This window comes from Mustelus asterias, chromosome 21, assembly GCF_964213995.1.
Source record: "Mustelus asterias chromosome 21, sMusAst1.hap1.1, whole genome shotgun sequence".
Classification (NCBI taxonomy): domain Eukaryota; kingdom Metazoa; phylum Chordata; class Chondrichthyes; order Carcharhiniformes; family Triakidae; genus Mustelus; species Mustelus asterias.
Window position 1 is genome coordinate 43,875,440 of NC_135821.1, and position 18,400 is coordinate 43,893,839.

At 43.8% G+C, this 18,400-nt stretch overlaps 1 protein-coding gene across 2 annotated transcripts in view; it reads left to right on the plus strand.

Moving 5' to 3' along the window:
* The window catches only part of LOC144509233 (R-spondin-1-like), a 385,657-nt gene that overhangs the window by 284,700 nt on the left and 82,557 nt on the right, over window positions 1-18,400 (plus strand). For both annotated transcript variants that reach the window (XM_078237788.1, XM_078237786.1), the window contains 2 exons: window positions 13,849-13,998; window positions 17,070-17,258. In XM_078237788.1, the coding sequence (XP_078093914.1) occupies window positions 13,849-13,998; window positions 17,070-17,258 (339 nt within the window). The remainder of the gene's footprint in view (window positions 1-13,848; window positions 13,999-17,069; window positions 17,259-18,400) is intronic.

The following is an 18,400-nucleotide window of genomic DNA, read 5'->3' on the forward strand; positions in this document are numbered from 1 at the left end:
TAAATACTTTGAAATGAAATCTTGAAACCTATGTTTTTACCATAAACCTGCCATTAGTCAGGATGCACGACAGTTGAACTATGGAGACTGATTTCAAGCTGTATTTTGGGTGGTGCAGGAACTCACGTTGGTTGTATTTCTATACCCTTATACAAATAAATTACTGAAGCTCCACAGTGATTTACTCCTTTCACCCATGAACATAGAATAATCTCACCATCATTCTGTCAGAGAGTAAGAGTGATATAATGGAGAGGGCAGAAAAGAGTAAGAAGATAATTATGTCAGAGAGAAAGGAGAACATAAACTTAAAAAAGCATTAGCTTGCCTCAGTGCATAGTGCTGTCACTTCAGAGTCAGAAGGTTATGGGTTCAAGGCCCACTCGAGGACTTTAGCACATAGCTAAAACTGATGTGTTTAGTTTAATGCTTACAGAGTGTCATATTGTCAAGGACAGTGCCTTTCAGATGCTGCAATGCCTTGACTGCATGTTCAGTGGTTTAAATGATTTTGTGCCATTATTGGAGAAAGAGTAGGTGAGTTTTCCCAGTGTCCTGGCTGACATTTATCCCAAAAGAAATCAACTGATCATTTATCTCATTGCAAGACCTTGCTGTGTGCAATGTGACTGTGCAATCCACTGGCTGTGGAGTATGTACTTGGGGTGATCCATGGACGAACTGGCTATATGGAATCATAGAATCCCTACAGTGCAGAAGGAGGCCATTCAGTCCATCGAGTCTGCACCAACAACAATCCCGCCCCACAACACCGCACATTTGCCCCACTAATCCCTCTAACCTTCACATCCCGGACACTGAGGGGCAATTTAGCATGGCCAATCAACCTAACCCGCACATCTTTGGACTGTGGAGGAAACCCACGCAGACACGGGGAGAACGTGCAAACTCCGCACAGACAGTGACCCAAGCCAGGGATCGAACCCAGGTCCCTGTGAGCTGTGAGGCAGCAGTGCTAACCACTGTGCCACCATTCGTCCGATCTCTGATAACATCGGAAAGGAGAGGACAGTGAGAATGAGGGATAAAAATGGTAGAAAGACAGTTAAAGGAAAAGGAGCATGGGTGAGCTGGGAAAAGTGGACGTGGAAGGAAGAGAGAAATAAATGGAGAGAGGGGGAAATGGATTGGTACAGGATAATTGGCATCAAAAGATTTGGAGAACAATACAATGACATATAAAAGCATTATGTGACAGGATCATTATGACTGGACAAAGGAACTGGTGAACCTGAATTCAAGTAGATAAACTAATTCTGTTGCTGTTCTATTCATTTGAGTTGGTGTCAGCTGAACTTACAATTAGAAATAGATTTGCTTTCTCTGTTGTCAGAATGGAATCTGTGACATACAGAGAATTAAACACTAACATTTTTACTGGGACTAGATTTTCTTGTAGTGGTAATTTATTTATGGTAGACATATCATCGTGAAAGCAGTCAGCTCTTGTGTGTTAATCATGAACTGAATACAGTTTTAGTATCACATTAAAAGGGTTAAATTATGAGGACAGGTTATACACGGAATAGATTTGTATTCTGCCACGTAAAGAAAGTTGTGGTGATCTAATTGAAGTGTTTCAAATAGTGAAAGGAGTTGGCAGGTTTGATGAAGAAGAACTCAAAACAAGTGGCATGGTCTTAAAATTAGGGGTGGGATTCTCCAGTCGTTCATGCCAGCAGGATTCTCCTGTCCCGCTGCAGTGAACGGAGATTTGCCTGAGCGCCAAATTCTCCGTGCTCGCTGGCAGTGGCTGCGGGGTGTGAACGGCCAGAGAGCTAAGCCATTCAGGGATAAGTTAGAAAGTTTCTTGATACAAAGGGTGGGAGTAATGTGAAGCTTCACCACCTTCCCCCCACCCCACTTTCCCCATTTTCTCAAAAAATCTGTTGAGGCTGGATTAGTTGAAAATGTTAAAATTGAGATTGCTAGAATTTTGCTTGACAAGATTTTAAGAGTGATGGAAACAAGGTAGATAAATGGGGGTAAAGGTACTGATGAGCCATGATCTAGTTATATGGTAGAAGAGGCCCAATTAGTTGAAGGGCCAACTCCTATCTTTCCATTGAGGGAATCGCCAAGGCCTGAAAAAGACAGTGCGGAGGAAAACAAAGATGCTGATGCACAACGGCGGCACAGCGGCACGGTGGCACAGTGGTTAGCAGTGCTGCCTCACAGCGCCAGGGTCCCAGGTTCAATTCTCTCCTCGGGTCACTGTCTGTGTGGAGTTTGCACATTCTCCCCGTGTCTGCGTGGGTTTGCTCCGGTTTCCTCCCACAGTCCAAAGTTGTGCTGATTAGGTAGATTGGCCATGCTAAATTGACCCTAATGTCAGGGGATTAGTAGGGTAAATGTGTGCAGTTGCGTTAATAGAGCCTGGGTGGGATTGTGACTGGTACGGACTCGATGGGCCGAATGGCCTCCTTCTGTACTGTAGGGATTCTATAATGTCAGAGGAAAGCAACATGAGAAAGCAAACATTAGGAAGGTATATAATTTGTTTTAATGGGAGACAAAATAAATCAAGAACAGCAACTGCAGATGCACTAGGGCAGAAAGACAAGTGGATCTAGATCTAGTTGCGTAAAAAGTAAATTTTGGACGATGATTGCCAGGAAGCATCATTTTTTACTCAGCGGCTGATGAACAATTGGAATTGATTGCCGTCAGGATAAGTGGTTGAGTTACAACACTGGGTTCATTTAGCAAACAGCGAGGTGTTGTAACAGGAAGTCCATTGAGCTGTTTTTCTAGAAGGCTGAGATAAATGGACTGGAACCGCTTTCTTCATCCGAAGTGAACATATGACATTATTGATGGCCAGTGCCACAACAGAAATGGCCTCAAGTTGAGTAAATGCCACATATTACACAGCAACAGGACATGTGTTATAAATAACAGCAAATACTGGGAACAGGCTTTAAGTCTTAAGGTCACATCTTAAGGGAATGGGTGAAGTCATCAACCACAGAAGATACAGTTAACAGTTTACTCACAGCTGATTGCTTCATCGGTGCCCCAGACTGCACAAATCAAGAGACTGATCTTTGTCTGCAATGTTCACCTATTATCAATTCATCGGCCTGAATTTTTATTCCCAGGTTGGGAGCACTGAGTCGGGATGCTTGCTAACTCCGCAAACCTTGAGAAAGTGCCCAGGAAGGTTGGATTTTCGGTCTGGTGGTGCTGGGGATAGGAGGTGAAAATGGAATTAGTGGCGGGTGACTCTACAATGAGTGTGGAAGTCTGCCCGGTGAGGAGGTGGGCTCGACGAGAGATGTGCCTGGTGCTGTGCCGAAGTTCTAATAAAACAGCCTCCCTCCCACCACCACCACCGCACACAGACCCTCCATCCATGTTAACGTATGCTCTCCACCCACTCCCCTTGGCCCCTCATACTCTCCAATATAAGCTATGCTCCTCTACCCATCCCCCATGGCTCCTCATAGCACTCATGCCAACCTGTGCCCCTCTACACACCCCCATGGCCTTTAACTGATGCCAACTCATGCCAACCCAATCTCCCCAATCACCATCCTTTGCCCTTAAAACCTGCTACAGCCAATCCACCATCCACGATGAACAGACCTCAGGATCCATGCTGAGATGAAATAAAGTTATTCAGTCTTTATTGAAGAAATCACGATTCCAAAAAAACATTAAAAAAAATATACTGATAAAAACCCATTCACTTCATTTAATTTCCTTTAATGCCTTAGAAAGCAAGCATTGGCATTCGTAGTTCCACTTCAAAGAGTCTGTAACCACTAAGAGCTGTCAGGCAAACTGTGACTGAGAGGCACCCCACTCTGATAATGGAAGGTTGTGAAATCAGTCCTATAACACTAATTCGATAATGATAGTCCTCAGGTATATGTCAACGGTGAAATAACTGATTTAAACAAAAATCTGCAGTTTTTCCCCCCAAATATGTAAAGGGCAGGAGTTTTAAATTCCTTGACAGCCTGAGAGTCCTTTTTGCCTGTTCCAATGAACTTGATAGTTCCAATGAGTTTACATGCTTTTCTACACACATTCATGTCTACCTTCAACAATCCCAAGGCAACTTAGCTTTAAAAGAAAGAACACTTTTACCTCTTACAAAGGACCTCTTCCCAAATGTAACCTGACATCTCCCATAGATGTCGTGGTGTCATAGCCAGGGTACCGTAGCTCTCCAAAATGGTACCCCACCTATCCAAGCAACTCAGCAACATTTAGGCCTGCTCCTACCAGATCTAAATCTGACATTATTGGGGGCAGCTGCTGTTTTATATGGGCAGCTCTCTCCATGAATTGTGCAATTTAGAACCCCGCCCACTCCTTCCCCAACCCCCCACCCACTGTAGGACCACTCATGGCTGGGTTCTGAGGTGGGACTTAAGGATCCAGGCCTCTGCAGCCATATCTGTAACGACAGACAGGCTCACTGTGTTAATGAAAATTCTGGCTATAGCCTTTCTTGCATCTGAGAAAAGTGCCAGGTGCTCGGTAAGGCACAAGGAGAAACATTTCCCTGACTTTCTCTACCTTTCAATGTCTCTTCTTTAGTTATCACTGACTAGTGGGAAAACAACTGTTAAAATTTGATAATTAATGCATTTATAATGATGCAATTTATCTGCTGTACTCCACGGCCATGATAACATTATTAGTTGTGTGGAAGTTGAGCAGAATTTGTAGCTTTCTGGCATCGAAGGTGGCTTGAGAGAGAGTTGGTTTGTTCTGTAGATTGCTGCCATTCAGAATCATAGAGTCATAGAATCCTACAGTGTAGAAGGAGGCCATTCGACCCATCGAGTCTACACCGACCACAATCCCACCCAGACCCCATAACCCCATGCATTTACCCTAGCTAGTCCCCCCTGACACTAAGGGGAAATTTAGCATGGCCAATCCACCTAACCTACACGTCTTTTGGACTGTGGGAGGAAACTGGAGGAAACCCACGCAGACACGGGGAGAACGTGCAGACTCCACACAGATAGTGACCCAAGCCGGGAATCGGACCCGGGTCCCTGGCGCTGTGAGGCAGCAGAGCTAACCACTGTGCCCTTTTTCTGTTGGTTTGCCTTTTGAAGTATTTGCTGCACTGCAGTTTCAGTTTAAACGAAGGTTATGTGCGTTCGAGCCCTGTTAAACATCTGGAATCACAATATGTTGCTTCTGATTCAGAATGGACTCCTGTCAGACTTGTTAATCTTCTCACATGCCGAAATTGAAAATGAGAAGTGACTCAGTCAAATATGTTACTGGACAGATCTCTGGTTAATTATTACAGCTGATGAACCTTAAGCACAAATTCATTGGAAAGGTAAAATGATTTTTGCTTTGCTTTGCTCTGGCGGGTCCTTTGGTGAGTGGGCGAAGTCTCCTGCAAGGCACAGCTTTCACATCCCAAATATTAAAGTGAAGTCTTCCACATTAAGGCTCTCCTATTTTCACCACTGCCGCTCGACCTGGTGTTAATTACTTAGCTTTGTTCTTGAATTCAGTGCGCCCTAATGAGGCACACACTGATGAATAAGCAAAATGAATGGAGCACTTAACATCTGATATCAGCAATTCACAAAGCTTTCTTAAGAGATTTCACTGAATTATTCATCTCCTGAGAACGTATTGATCACCTTCCCCACCGTACCCTCTCCCCTCCTCCCCTCCCCTCCCCTCCCTCACGCCAGTCCCAAATCTTCTGGTTTGCCTTTCTAATCTTTAACATTTTGATTTCCCACCCAATTCAAAATGGCATTTACTTTTTTTCAGGCTAGGCCTAAGCCTTTAGGTCGAGTTGATTAAATGAGCATGTCTTTGTGCACTGATGTGAGGATACGCTTGGTTTTGCACTTCATTTCTGTTTTCAAAATCTGCTTGCAGATGCACATTAGGTGCTCCAAGTTTAAGAAGCGCCCCCATTTGTTCCCTATCAGTAGAACTTGGTGCGAATGGCTAAGTGACGTCTTCCAGTAATGGTCATTTCAGATGTGCACCTTTGATGTCTGGTTAGTCGGAACACATACACAACAAGAGTAGCTGTCAGGAGCACGCAAGACAGATCATAACATCAAATGGATTCTTGATTAGCAAGGGGATGAAAGGTTATTGGGTGTTGGTAGGAATGTGGAGTGAAGAATAAAATCAGATCAGCCATGAATAGTGGAACCGGCCCAAAGGGCCGCGTGGCCTACTCCCACTCCTAATTCGCATTTTCATAAAAATCTCAGCGGGTCTGGCAGCGTCTGTGAAGAGAGAAGCAGAGCTAATATTTCAAATCCAATGTGACTCTTTAGAATGAGTTCCAAAACAGTCATATTAGGCTCAAAAGGTTAACTCTGTTTCTCTCTCTCCACAGGTGCTGCCTAACCTGCTGATTTTTTCCATCACTTTCTATTTTAATTTTTAATCTCAAGCTTGTGCCTCCTTATTCTGGGCTCCTGTAACCAAAGGAAACTATCTCTATTTACCCTACCAATTCCTTCAGTCGTGTCAAACAGCTCAATTAGCCCATACCTCAATCTTTGATAGTCCAGGAAATAGAAACCTGTACAATCTTTCCTCATAATTTAACTCGTTTAACTAGCTTTTATGATGATGAATCTGCACTGCACCCTTTTCAAGGCCATTGTCTCTTCCTGAGATACCCACAACTGAATACAATATTTCAGAAACATAGAAACTAGAAACAGGAGTAGGCCTAACCAGAGCTCTGTACAATTCTAATAGAGTATAATATAATCATTACCCTTTATTATTCCAGCCCAGAGATGAAAGCTAGCGTTCACTTAGCTTTTTAATTATTTTTTGACCTGTCCATTTCTTTTCTTTTATAATTACTGTACTTGGACTCTTAAAAATCTCTGCTCCTCCACATTTCCTAGCTTCTCGATTTATGAAAGCCCGTGGTCTATTTTACTGACATCCAAAGTGGGTGATCTCCCACTTCTCCACATTGAACCCCAACTGTTGCAGTTGTTCCCACCCATTTAATCTTTGGAGGGAAGCCCTTGTGGTAATTCTTATCTAAGTTGGGGCATGCCCACTTTTAAGGGAACCGGTCATGTGACTGCCAGTGTGAGGTGAGTTGTTGGGATCAGCCCAGAGTGGACAGTCAACATTTGGCGTGTGGAGCGAGTACACTGAATAAAGAGTTGTGTTCCCTGACACCTGACGGTAGAGCAGTTATTGAGGACAAGCCTCAGTACAACTGGATTTAACAGTAATGATTCTTTTCCCCCCAGGGAAATGGGAACTTCAGTATTTTCTGCTCTCTCTCTGAGGAGTTCCTATGATTTCATCATTTATCTTTATTGTGGTACCTGTGATGGAGAGACCAAGGAGTGCAAAGAATGAAGGATAAAACTTCAAGGACCATGCGATCCTTTTTTAGTACATATACCTTCCTACCCCCTCTTTTCTTCTGCCAACTTCATGCTCACTTGTAACCTCTCATCTAAAGTATATTAGTCATAAGTAAGGCTTACACTGCAATGAAGTTGCTGAGAAATTCCATTAGTTGCCACAATCCAGCGCCTGTTCGGATCAATGTTCCTGACCAGCACGTCTTTCAGAATGTGGGAGGAAACAGGAGCACCCGGAGGAAACCCACGCAGACACGGGAATCGAACCCAGGTCCCTGGCGCTGTGAGACAGCAATGCTAATCACTGTGCTGCCGTGCCGCCCCAATGGGTGCAGTTCCATTGACAATGGTTAGCCATTGCTACCTCAACCACGTGACCATTCATGCAGTGAGCCTTGACAATGAGAATGCGTGGGCTGTTTGACAAAGAAGGGCTCTAGTCTTATCTCTCAGCTAAATTTGCAATTTTTCCAGCTGAGATCACTAAATTGTAATTATATTTAACATCTAACACCACCCAATTGCCCCACCCCAGACTCCCGCCATCCCTCCCCCTTGCCCCCAACCCCACCTTGATATATTTAGTCTTTGTGCCACTGCTGCTAGTGAGATCTGCTTGCTCAACACAAACTAGAAGTTCAACCCTGCGTTATATCCATTGAGTTTTCAGAAAAGGTTACAGGGATATTGATTAACCAATGCAAATTTCTCATTGTTCAACGAGGGATTCCCAAAGGTGACTGAAGGCAGCTGCAAGAGGTGCCTGGGCGGCACGGTGGTTAGCGCTGCTGCCTCACAGCAGCAGGCACCCAGGTTTCATTCCAGCCTTGGATGTCTGTCTTGGAGTTTGTTCTCCCCGTGTCTGCATGGGTTTCCTCCAAGTGCTCTGTTTTCCTCCCACACTCCAAAGATGTGCGGGTTAGGTTGATTGGCCATGCTAAATTGCCGTTTAGTGCCAGGGAGACTAGCAGGGTAAATCCATGGGGTTACAGGGATAGGGCCTTTGGGGGATTGTTGCCAGTGCAGACTCGATGGACTGAATGGCCTCCTTCTGCACTGTAGGGATTCAATGATTCTATCAACATCAGGGAATGGAATAAATGTTTTCATTATCAACAAGGGTGAAATAGGATGCTGATGCATTTAAACATGTTTATATTTCCTTCAATAAAAATGTACTCTAGTTTTAAATCATATTGAATGATGATCATGTTTAATGGGTGGTAACGGGCAGGTCTGAGAAATTATTAAACCAGAAAAAAATTTAGTGCATAAAGATTGTTCCCATTGACAGCCTAAGCTGTACTCTGTACTTTTTCTTTACTGTTTTCCAGTTATTTAATCCTCTGAATGGTCTCAACCAATATTTCTAAAAAGATGATAAAAATGTGAAATTTCCCCTGACGATAATCTGACACAAATTCAGGATCTCAGACTAACTTTACAGTCTACGTTTTTCAATCATGACCAGCTGCACTTCTCAGAAGTCCTCACATATGACTGCAGTCTTTCTAGCCTTTAATCATCTATATCTACAATTAATGCTGTAAGCATCAATTATCTTTTTTGTCAGATATTTGTCATGCCATTTATTAAAGACATTTAATCAACGTAGCATTCGCAACATTTATTGGTGGTTATTCCATGTCTCCATGGGAGATTAGAGAATAGAATCCCTACAGTGTTGAAGGAGGCCATTTGGCCCATCGAGTCTGCACCGACAAAGTATCTTACCCAGGCCCTCTTCCCCGCCCTATCCCTGTAACCCCACACATTTAGCCCACTAATCCCCCTAACCTACACATTTTGATACACTAATGGGCAGTTTAGCACGGCCAAACCACCTAACCCGCACATCTTTGGATTATGGAGGGAAACAGGAGCACCCGGAGGAAGCCCACGCGGACAAGCTCCAAACAGTTACCTCAGACTGGAATCAAACCCATGTCCTTGGTGCCTTGAGGCAGCAGTGCTAAACACTGTGCCATTATCTCATTGAGCTTTCCTGAATTATATTTATGCTTATACTGTGATCGCAGTTAACATTCAACTTGCTTATCTTTGCCTTCAAGTATTTATAGACTTTGATCAGTACTCTTATTTACAATGAAAACAACTTCAACTCTGTCAGCTTATAAAATGATGTTTCAATTTTGGAATTCCCTTGTTGCTTTGCTCAGCACAATCTTCATATTTCAATGTATTGTACAGCTAAGGTATTGAAAATTGGGCAGTAATATTGAGCGGTGTGGTTGCACAATGGTTAACACTGCTGCCTCACAGCGTTAGGGGCCCGGGTTCGATTCCCGACTTGGGTCACTATCTTTTCGGAGTTTGCACATTGTCCCCATGTCTGTGTGGGTTTCCCCCCAACAGTCGGAAAGACATGCTGGTTAGGTGCATTGGCCATGCTAAATTCTCCCTCAATGTACCCGAACAGGCGCCAGAGTGTGGCGACGAGGGGATTTTCACAGTAACTTCATTGCAGTGTTAATGTAAGCCTACTTGTGACACTAGTAAACTTAAACTGTAAAACTTAAAATTAAAACTTAATGTAGGTTCGCCAGGGGCTATTTAGGATTAGAGTGACTTCTGATAAAACAGAATGTACTGAAGAGATAAGAGGTTCATCAGTACCTGAACAGTTCACATCTATAATTTAAAACTATTTTTCTCTTTAAACTTGCGGAAGGATCCACTGTGTATTTTCAGCGGATTATTTTTTATTTATTTTAATGTCTTATTCTTTATCAGCCCTTTACATTCATGCTTAAATTAGTGGGATGCCTTCAGTGAATTGTTAGTACTCGCAATGCTGAATATTCACTCTTTTTTCACTTGGATGTTCACCATTTTTCTACCTACAGAGCTTTTTTATGGATTCCCATTTAAAGCCAGTGGTGAATTAGTGTATGAAGCTAATTCTGAACCTATAATGGCAAGACAGTACCTATTTATCTTCTCAGGAGACATTAAGCATTGATCTGAGTGGTGTGAAACGTGGCACCGTTACAAGAAAATGAATTCTCCTGGCCAGGATAAAGGCTCTCCGCTTGCTGTGGCTGCAATTGCTATTTTTTAAATTCCCATTCCACAGTCTTGCCAGTACTTTTCTACCCGATATATGATGCTTGTATAAAGTGCTAATAAGCCTCTCTTCAACCTCAGCTCAATGGTAGCACTTTCCTCTCTGATTCAGGAGGCCTGGATTCAAGCCTCTTGCTAAAAGTGGCCATATTGTAGATAATGAGTAGTTTTATCAACCAATTAGCTTCCGGCCTCAGCACACATTAACACTGGAGATTAATCAACTCACGAACACTGCCAACCTGAGGACTTTGTATTTGGAGACCTGACGTGGCTCCATTGGGATCCTGGGTGGATTGTGTTACACAGTGGTGTTAAATCAATACTTGACACACAGATGTTCTGTCTTGCACGTTCATTCTGCTGTCTTAAGGGGGGGAAAAAACACCTTCCATCTCTATAGACAATGACAGAGATGGAGCCTCTGTTCTGTCAACTGTGTGGACTGCTTTTTAATGTTTGATTACAGCTAAGGACTTGAGGACTTTTGGTGAAACTTATCTGGCAAAATCTGTGATGTGTGAGCCCATGTCGAGTGTAATGACCAGAAAGGTGACCATGGAGTATGATTGTTGTCTTTACATGAAGTCTTCCATTGTCAATAGGATATTGATTGTTCCTTCAAAACTAATTATTATATTGTTATTAAGTCTTAATGTTTGCAAATTTTCAGTGAGGACAGACCATCAGCTTTTTTCTTAATTTATGATTTTTAATAAGATATTCATTCATGGGATTTGGAGCGTCGCTGGCTAGGCCAGCATTGATAATAATGTCTTCCAGCGCTTGAAGATCTTCTGTGAAAGGAAATGAAGATGGATCCAGTCAGATGGATCCAGTCAGGAGAAGGTGGATCCAGTCAGGAGAAGATGGATCCAGTCAGGAGAAGATGGATCCAGTCAGATGAAGATGGATCCAGTCAGATGAAGATGGACCCAGTCAGATGAAGATGGATCCAGTCAGAAGATGGATCCAGTCAGAAGATGGATCCAATCAGCTAGGGATGAAAACATGGAGAGGAATGTGACTATTTTGCTCTCAAATCAAACAGTTTGATTTGCTATATTGCATTGTATATGAAAGTAAACATAACCGACATTAAAGACCTGAAAATATAGGAGAGTTTCCATCAAGTTCTTAGAAGCAGGTTTCGAGATGAGTGAGGGGTGGAGGAGAAAAATGAAAGAACATTTTCCGATTTGCTCATGCCTCCGACTGTGGTTTTCAAAGGAGAGCTGATCCGATGTCTTTGGGAAGAGTTAAAGGGTTGATTGGGCAACTAACTGCTTTCGTCTGCGGGCATTGCAATCTTTTCAGTATCTCACACATCCCATGGACACCATGGGTGCAATTCTCCCAAAAAAGTTCTAAGTGCTGAATTTGCAGAAAAACTGATGTAAACCACAACTGTTTTTTTCAGTGGGAGTTCAGACTCAAATCTCCCCACTCTGTGCAATGCAGAGGCCACAATCAGGAATATCATTAAAAGCTTGAGGATGCGGGGCCTATTCACACCGGAGTCCGACAGTTTCGGAACTCTGCGCATGCGCAGTGGCCCTGAATTGTCACCCTGCAGTTTGTTGGCCAGCTCAATTGCTGACCAGCCCGGAGCCCTCACAGTGCTGCCCCCCCCCCCCCCCCCCCCCCAGCCCCTCCCCACTGCCCAAGCACGGCCCCCACAAGCATTCCCTGGTCAGCCCCAGCCCCCCCTCATCCGCTCGTCTCGGAGCACCGCAATCTCCAGGCCCCCACCCCCACCAGTGACGGACCCCCGCACACCCCAGCAGAACCTCCCCAGAAGGCAGACCCCACTCCCCACCCTGGCAGATCCCCCCCCCCCCCCCCCCCCCAAACGGGATTCAAGGCCCACTCTAGGACTTGAGCACATAGCTAAAACTGATGTGTTTAGTTTAATGCTTACAGAGTGTCATATTGTCAAGGACAGTGCCTTTTAGATGGGTGCAATGCCTTGACTGCATGTTCAGTGGTTTAAATGATTTTGTGCCATTATTAGACAAAGAGTAGGTGAGTTTTCCCAGTGTCCTGGCTGACATTTATTCCAAAAGAAATCAACTGATCATTTATCTCATTGCAAGACCTTGCTGTGTGCAATGTGACTGTGCAATCCACTGGCTGTGGAGTATGTGCTTTGGGGTGTCCCACGGATGAACTGGCTATATGGAATCATAGAATCATAGAATCCCTACAGTGCAGAAGGAGGCCATTCAGTCCATCAAGTCTGCACCAACAACAATCCCACTCCAGGCCCTAACCTCACAACCCCGCACATTTACCCCACTAATCCCTCTAACCTACACATCCCGGGACACTAAGGGACAATTTAACCCTAGTCGCCACACTCAGGTGCCTGTTGGGGTACACTGAGGAAGAATTTAGCATGACCAGCGCACCTAATCAAACTGTCTTTCGGACTGTGGGAGGAAACCAGGGCACCTGGTGGAATCCCACGGAGACACGGGGAGAGCGTGCAAACTCCGCACAGTGACCCAAGCTGGGAATCGAACCCAGGTCCCTGGCGCTGTGAGGCAGCAGTGCTAGCCACTGTGCCACCGTGACTTAACCAGAATGTGCATTGCTACTGCGAAGGGGATTGGTATCCCAAATGGTCCCGAAGGCCGAAAGCTTTCCAAGTTCAGAAAACTCTGCCTTAATTTTTGGCTGAATCCCATGCGTGCTGTAAAAATAAGTTTCTTAATTTTATATTGATCATGTCTCACTGGAGAATTCACCACTTCTGTGATCTGGAAGATTTCGAGAAGAGCACAATTTGGATGATAATGGAATCTGGTGCATTAAAGAACACCTTACTCTTTCTCACCCCTCCTATGCATAGATATTGGGTAGTTAAAACAAACTTGTGATTGTAAGGGAGATAGATATACAAGCGAGACCAATCACACTAATCAAGAGAATAATCAAGACAGTCCCAAAATTTGTAACAATCTTTTTAACTTCAACCACATATCCCACATAGGCTGCAATGAATGCTTCACTGGCTAACGCCAGATCAACAAATTCCACAAATTAAGAAATTTTCTACGCTTGACCCATTCCCCCATGCCTTCTTCCGGTTTAGAAATTAGGAACAGGTTCTTCTTTTGTAGCTTTTGTCTCTAGAAGGAGCGCAAACATTACTTGGAAAGTTACAAATGAAAGAAGCTGTCAAATGGTAAAATGAGACAGGCTTTTTCATGCAACTTGTTTATCTTGTGTCAAAGAAATAAGATTGTGCCTGAGATTACAGCCACAGAGTATCAAGTCAGTGTGTGTTGTTTGTTTGGTCTGCATTATATCCTTCAAGTGCTTGAAAAATGTGAAGTTGCTCCACTTTCAGTTAAGGACATTCTTGCCATTATTCTTCCAGAATGCAGAATTGAGAACTGTGAGGCCTGTTTCAGCAGAAACTTTTGTACGAAATGTAAAGAGGGACTGTACCTGCATCGAGGGAAATGTTATGACAGCTGTCCAGAGGGCTTTGCAGCCACAAATGGCACCATGGAGTGTAGCCATGCTGGTGAGTACGAATCCAACTTGACCTGTTCACAAAAACTTTGTTTAAGTTTCCACAGAGATATTGGGACAAGATGTCAAGAGGGGAATCAGATTTGGAATCCACCCCAGGAACCAAATTATTTTTCCAGCCAGTTTCATCCCATCACCTTGGGGTGAAAATACCAAACACAAAATTACCCTGATTTTGATGCTTTTCACTTACAGTGACCCCGGGAGCTGGAATGCGCGCTTAGCATGGCCCGGGGGAGCTGGAGGGAGTAGGGGTCTGGTAGACTTTATTCATCACTTCAGAAGGTTTAGGAGCAGAATTAGACCATTCACTCCATTGAGCCTGCTCCGCCATTCGATCATGGCTGATATCCTCCTCATCCTCATTTTTCTGCCTTCAACCCATTACCAATTACAAATCTGTTGAACTCCTCCTTAAACTTACTCACTGTCCCAGCATCCACCACACCTTGGGGAGCGAATTCCACAGATTCACAACCCTTTGGGAGAAGTAGTTCCTCCTCAACTCTGTTTTAAATTTGCTACCCCTTATCCTAAGATTATGACCTCTCGTCCTCGAATGCCCCACAAAAGGAAGCATCTGCTCCATGTCTACTTTATCCATACCTTTTATCATCTTATATACCTCAATTTGATCTCCCCTCATTCTTCTAAATTCCAGAGAGTATAGGCCTAAACTGTTCAATCTCTCTTCATGCGACAAACCCCTCACCTCTGGAATCAATCTAGTGAACCCCCTCTGAACTGCCTCCAATGCCACTACATCTTTCCTCAAATAAGGGGACCAAAACTGTGCACAATACTCCAGATGTGGTCTCACCAATGCCTTGTATAGTTGCGACAATACTTCCTTACCTTTACATTCTATTCCTTCAGCTACAAATGCCAAATAACAAGTTTACAATTTTGCTCTACCTGGTGCTTAAAGTAAGTAATCCCCAGGAACGTTGGCCTGGGAAATGGCAATGTCACAATCGGGATTGCTCCACACAAACTGGGATAAGTCAGAGCAGTTAGCTGGGAGCCATACCTTGCCTTAGAATGTCTGAACCCAAGATTGGGAGCTAAAAATGCAAAACATTATTCCCATACTCATTATTGATCTCCTTCAAGTCGATTGACCTGCATTTAAATTGGTTAAAAAAAAGTTACGTTACGAAAGTAATGGAAGAAATTCTAAAACCGAACAATAATTTTCCCTCTAAATGAATCACAAAATCCCACAACTTATTGTGAACTAGTTACTTGCTTTGACACTTTAAAAGAATTCTTCAATGGGATGTGAGTGCTGCTGGCTGGGCCATCATTTGTTGCCCATCCTTAATTGCCCTTGAACCGAGTGACTCGCGCGGCCATTTCAGAGAGCAGTTAAGAGTCAACCACATTGCTGTGGCTCTGGAGTCACGTGTAGGCCAGACCAGGTAAGGACGGCAGATTTCCTTCACAATTGAAAGAAACCTGTTGCCTACAATAATATTCATTTCAATTTTATTCAAGTTTCTTGGGAAGAGGTTCATCTCTCCAACTTCCTTACCTTTGCCCTGAGTTGGAACTCCTGGTGAAGCTGGTGAAAATTTAAGAAGTGTTAAATTAAATTCAGTTTTTGAATCATAGTTGCTCTGCGAGCTGTTCCATGTTGTTGAAATTAATATTCACACATGCTCGGTCCTCACCAATAAACTTTTCTCCATTCCCAATCCCTGTCTGTTTATTCTGCTCTGGGCGCCAAGAAGGATTCATTCATGAATTCTGCTGAGGCACTGCTCACCTACAACTTGGCTTTGAGTCCAGCTGGTCGCAGTTCCTCTCTCTTGAGCAGGCAACCCAGTTCCCAATAAGCGTGACTCTGTAGCACAAAACTGCAAATACAATTAAATCATCACTAAACCACTGAATGAAACAAATTGTTTTTAATTAAAGATTCAGCATCACATAAATTTCTTTGTTATCATTACAGATTCATTAAACATGAATTGATTTCCATATCTTTCAGAATTTGTCTTTAGTGGAGCAGTCTGTATGGATTTTATGCTCCTTTGCTGACAGTTTTGAAGGCGGTGGGGCTGGTAAAATTCAGTGGTCTGTCTACTGCTGATTCATCCACCTCGCCCTGTCGGAGGTTTTATTTGGGGAGTTAGAGAGGGGAGGCTCACACCATGCAGCAAACCCATCAGCTTTAGCCGTATGGGCTACTTGCAAGATAGTGGGAGAGGGGGAACCTCTTTTATAGCCCCCCCCACCGTGTCTGTCAAAAGCATATCTCTCAGGGTAATAATTCCACCTTTACCCTTTCTCCATGCCTCTTCCGTCCGGCTACCTACACTCCTCAGTCCTTTCCTTGGGGGCATGGCAGCCTGGCCCTGGTGATACCCCGGCCTTAGCTTCTCATCAGGACTGCCTGTAGTCCCAGAGGTGGCCATCGCTCCTGCCTGTCACTGCTGTGACTACAGAGCTGTCAGTTATCTGACTGGCTGGCAACTCTCTAAGACATGACTTCCACCCAAGGTTAGGGATGAGAGTCTCACCTTGAAAACAATTAACGCAACTCCCAGTGTTAACCTGCTGCGGGGTAGTCATTAATATGGTAGGAGGACTTTCCATCAACATTTTAGCTGGCGAGGGCGAACCATAGAATCATAGAATCCCTACAGGAGGCCATTCAGCCCATCAAGTCTACATTGACTCTTACTCAGGTCCTATCCCCATCATGCCACGTATTTTACCCCATTAATTCCCCCTAACCTATATATATCTTGGGACACTAAGTGGCAATTTAGCATGGCCAACCCACCTAACCTATACATATTTGGACTGCGTGAGGAAACTGGGGCACCTAAGAAGAAACCCACACAGATACGGGAAGAACGTGCAAACTCCAAACAGACAGTCACCCAAGGCTGGGATAGAACCCAGGTCCCTGGCACTGTGAGGCAGCAGTGCTAACCACTGTGCCACCGTGCTGCCCCATAAAATCAAACTCTATCTGTAATTTTATACTTAGACCGTTTTTTGGGATAATTTTCCATAGATGGGCATTAACATTTGTTTTTTAATTTCTCACAGCACAATGTGAATTTGGTGAATGGAGCCTCTGGGGCCCGTGTACCAAGCGAGGGAAGACATGTGGTTTCAAACGGGGTTTAGAAACAAGGACCAGACAGTTGATCCAAGGGTCTTCATCAGAAGACATGACATGTCCCCCGACCAAAGAGAACAGAAGTTGCACGGTGCAGAGGAAGCCTTGCTCAAACGGTAGGTGGGAGAAAAGTAAACAATTGTCTCTGAAAGAGTTTTAACAGATAGCCTAATCCCATTCTTACATCACAGCCATTTATGCTTCAGGATTGATTCAAGAATAGAGATGGTCTTCAGGAACCCCATGGACATCTGTGGAAAGCCACAGATAATCATAGTCTGACAGAACATTGCAATGGGTTGTTCTGATGCTTGTGATTCACACTAGCCAGACCACTCTGGAGTTAGCAAGCATGAAGGCTTATAGTTAACCTTCAGCCATACATCAAAGACATATAAGACGCGTGCCAGTCTCACAATTCTACAATGAAGAATTGTTGGAGTAATTTTAGTCTCACTTACCTAGTGGGGAATTGAAGAAATCAGATGAAATTCTGGTTTTACAACTCTCCTAATTTTGACTCACATTGGCCTTTGCTTGCCTGGATTCCAACAATGCTCGTGGATTGAAGTAATCCAATATCGCTCTACCGTATGGTCAGTGTTACCAGAAGGGACGTACTTTTTCTAATTAAAGCGAACTATCCAAGTTGAAACCTTTTAGGGACAAAATGAAGCTTTATTTCTCCGTCTCATGAAATAGAGCACTTCACAGTATGTGAAAGAATGCCAGTGTCAAGGGAAACATATAGATACATAAAAAATGCACAAGTATTTCAGAATAAATATGTACTAAAGCGTAAGTAACATAGAATACCATTGGTAGTATGATCAATAGAGATGAGGTACAGCTCACTTGTTATCTAATTGAATGGTGGGACAACCCAAAGGACTGAATGTCCTTCTCCTGTTGCTGTTCCAAACTGGTGTATTTGGGAATATTCTCAAGAATTCTCAGCTGTCCTGAGATTGGAGAGTGGAGAGAACACTTCACCCTGTGTCCAATATAGTTTGCATCTAATGCAAGAACATAAGCTGGAGCTGTCAAGCTTTCTGCAGATAATATGGATCAACTGATTATGGACTTCACCCACCAATTCAAGCTGCTCAGGTAAGACTTTACAAAACTACTCTGTCCTATTCCTGCTCCTTTTCCCACTACCAAAGAGCGCCCACCACAATCCACAGATAACTGCTCTGGAATTCCTATCCTAAATCCCTTCCCCTTACCCTCTCTTCCTTAAGGCCTAGACCTTTGA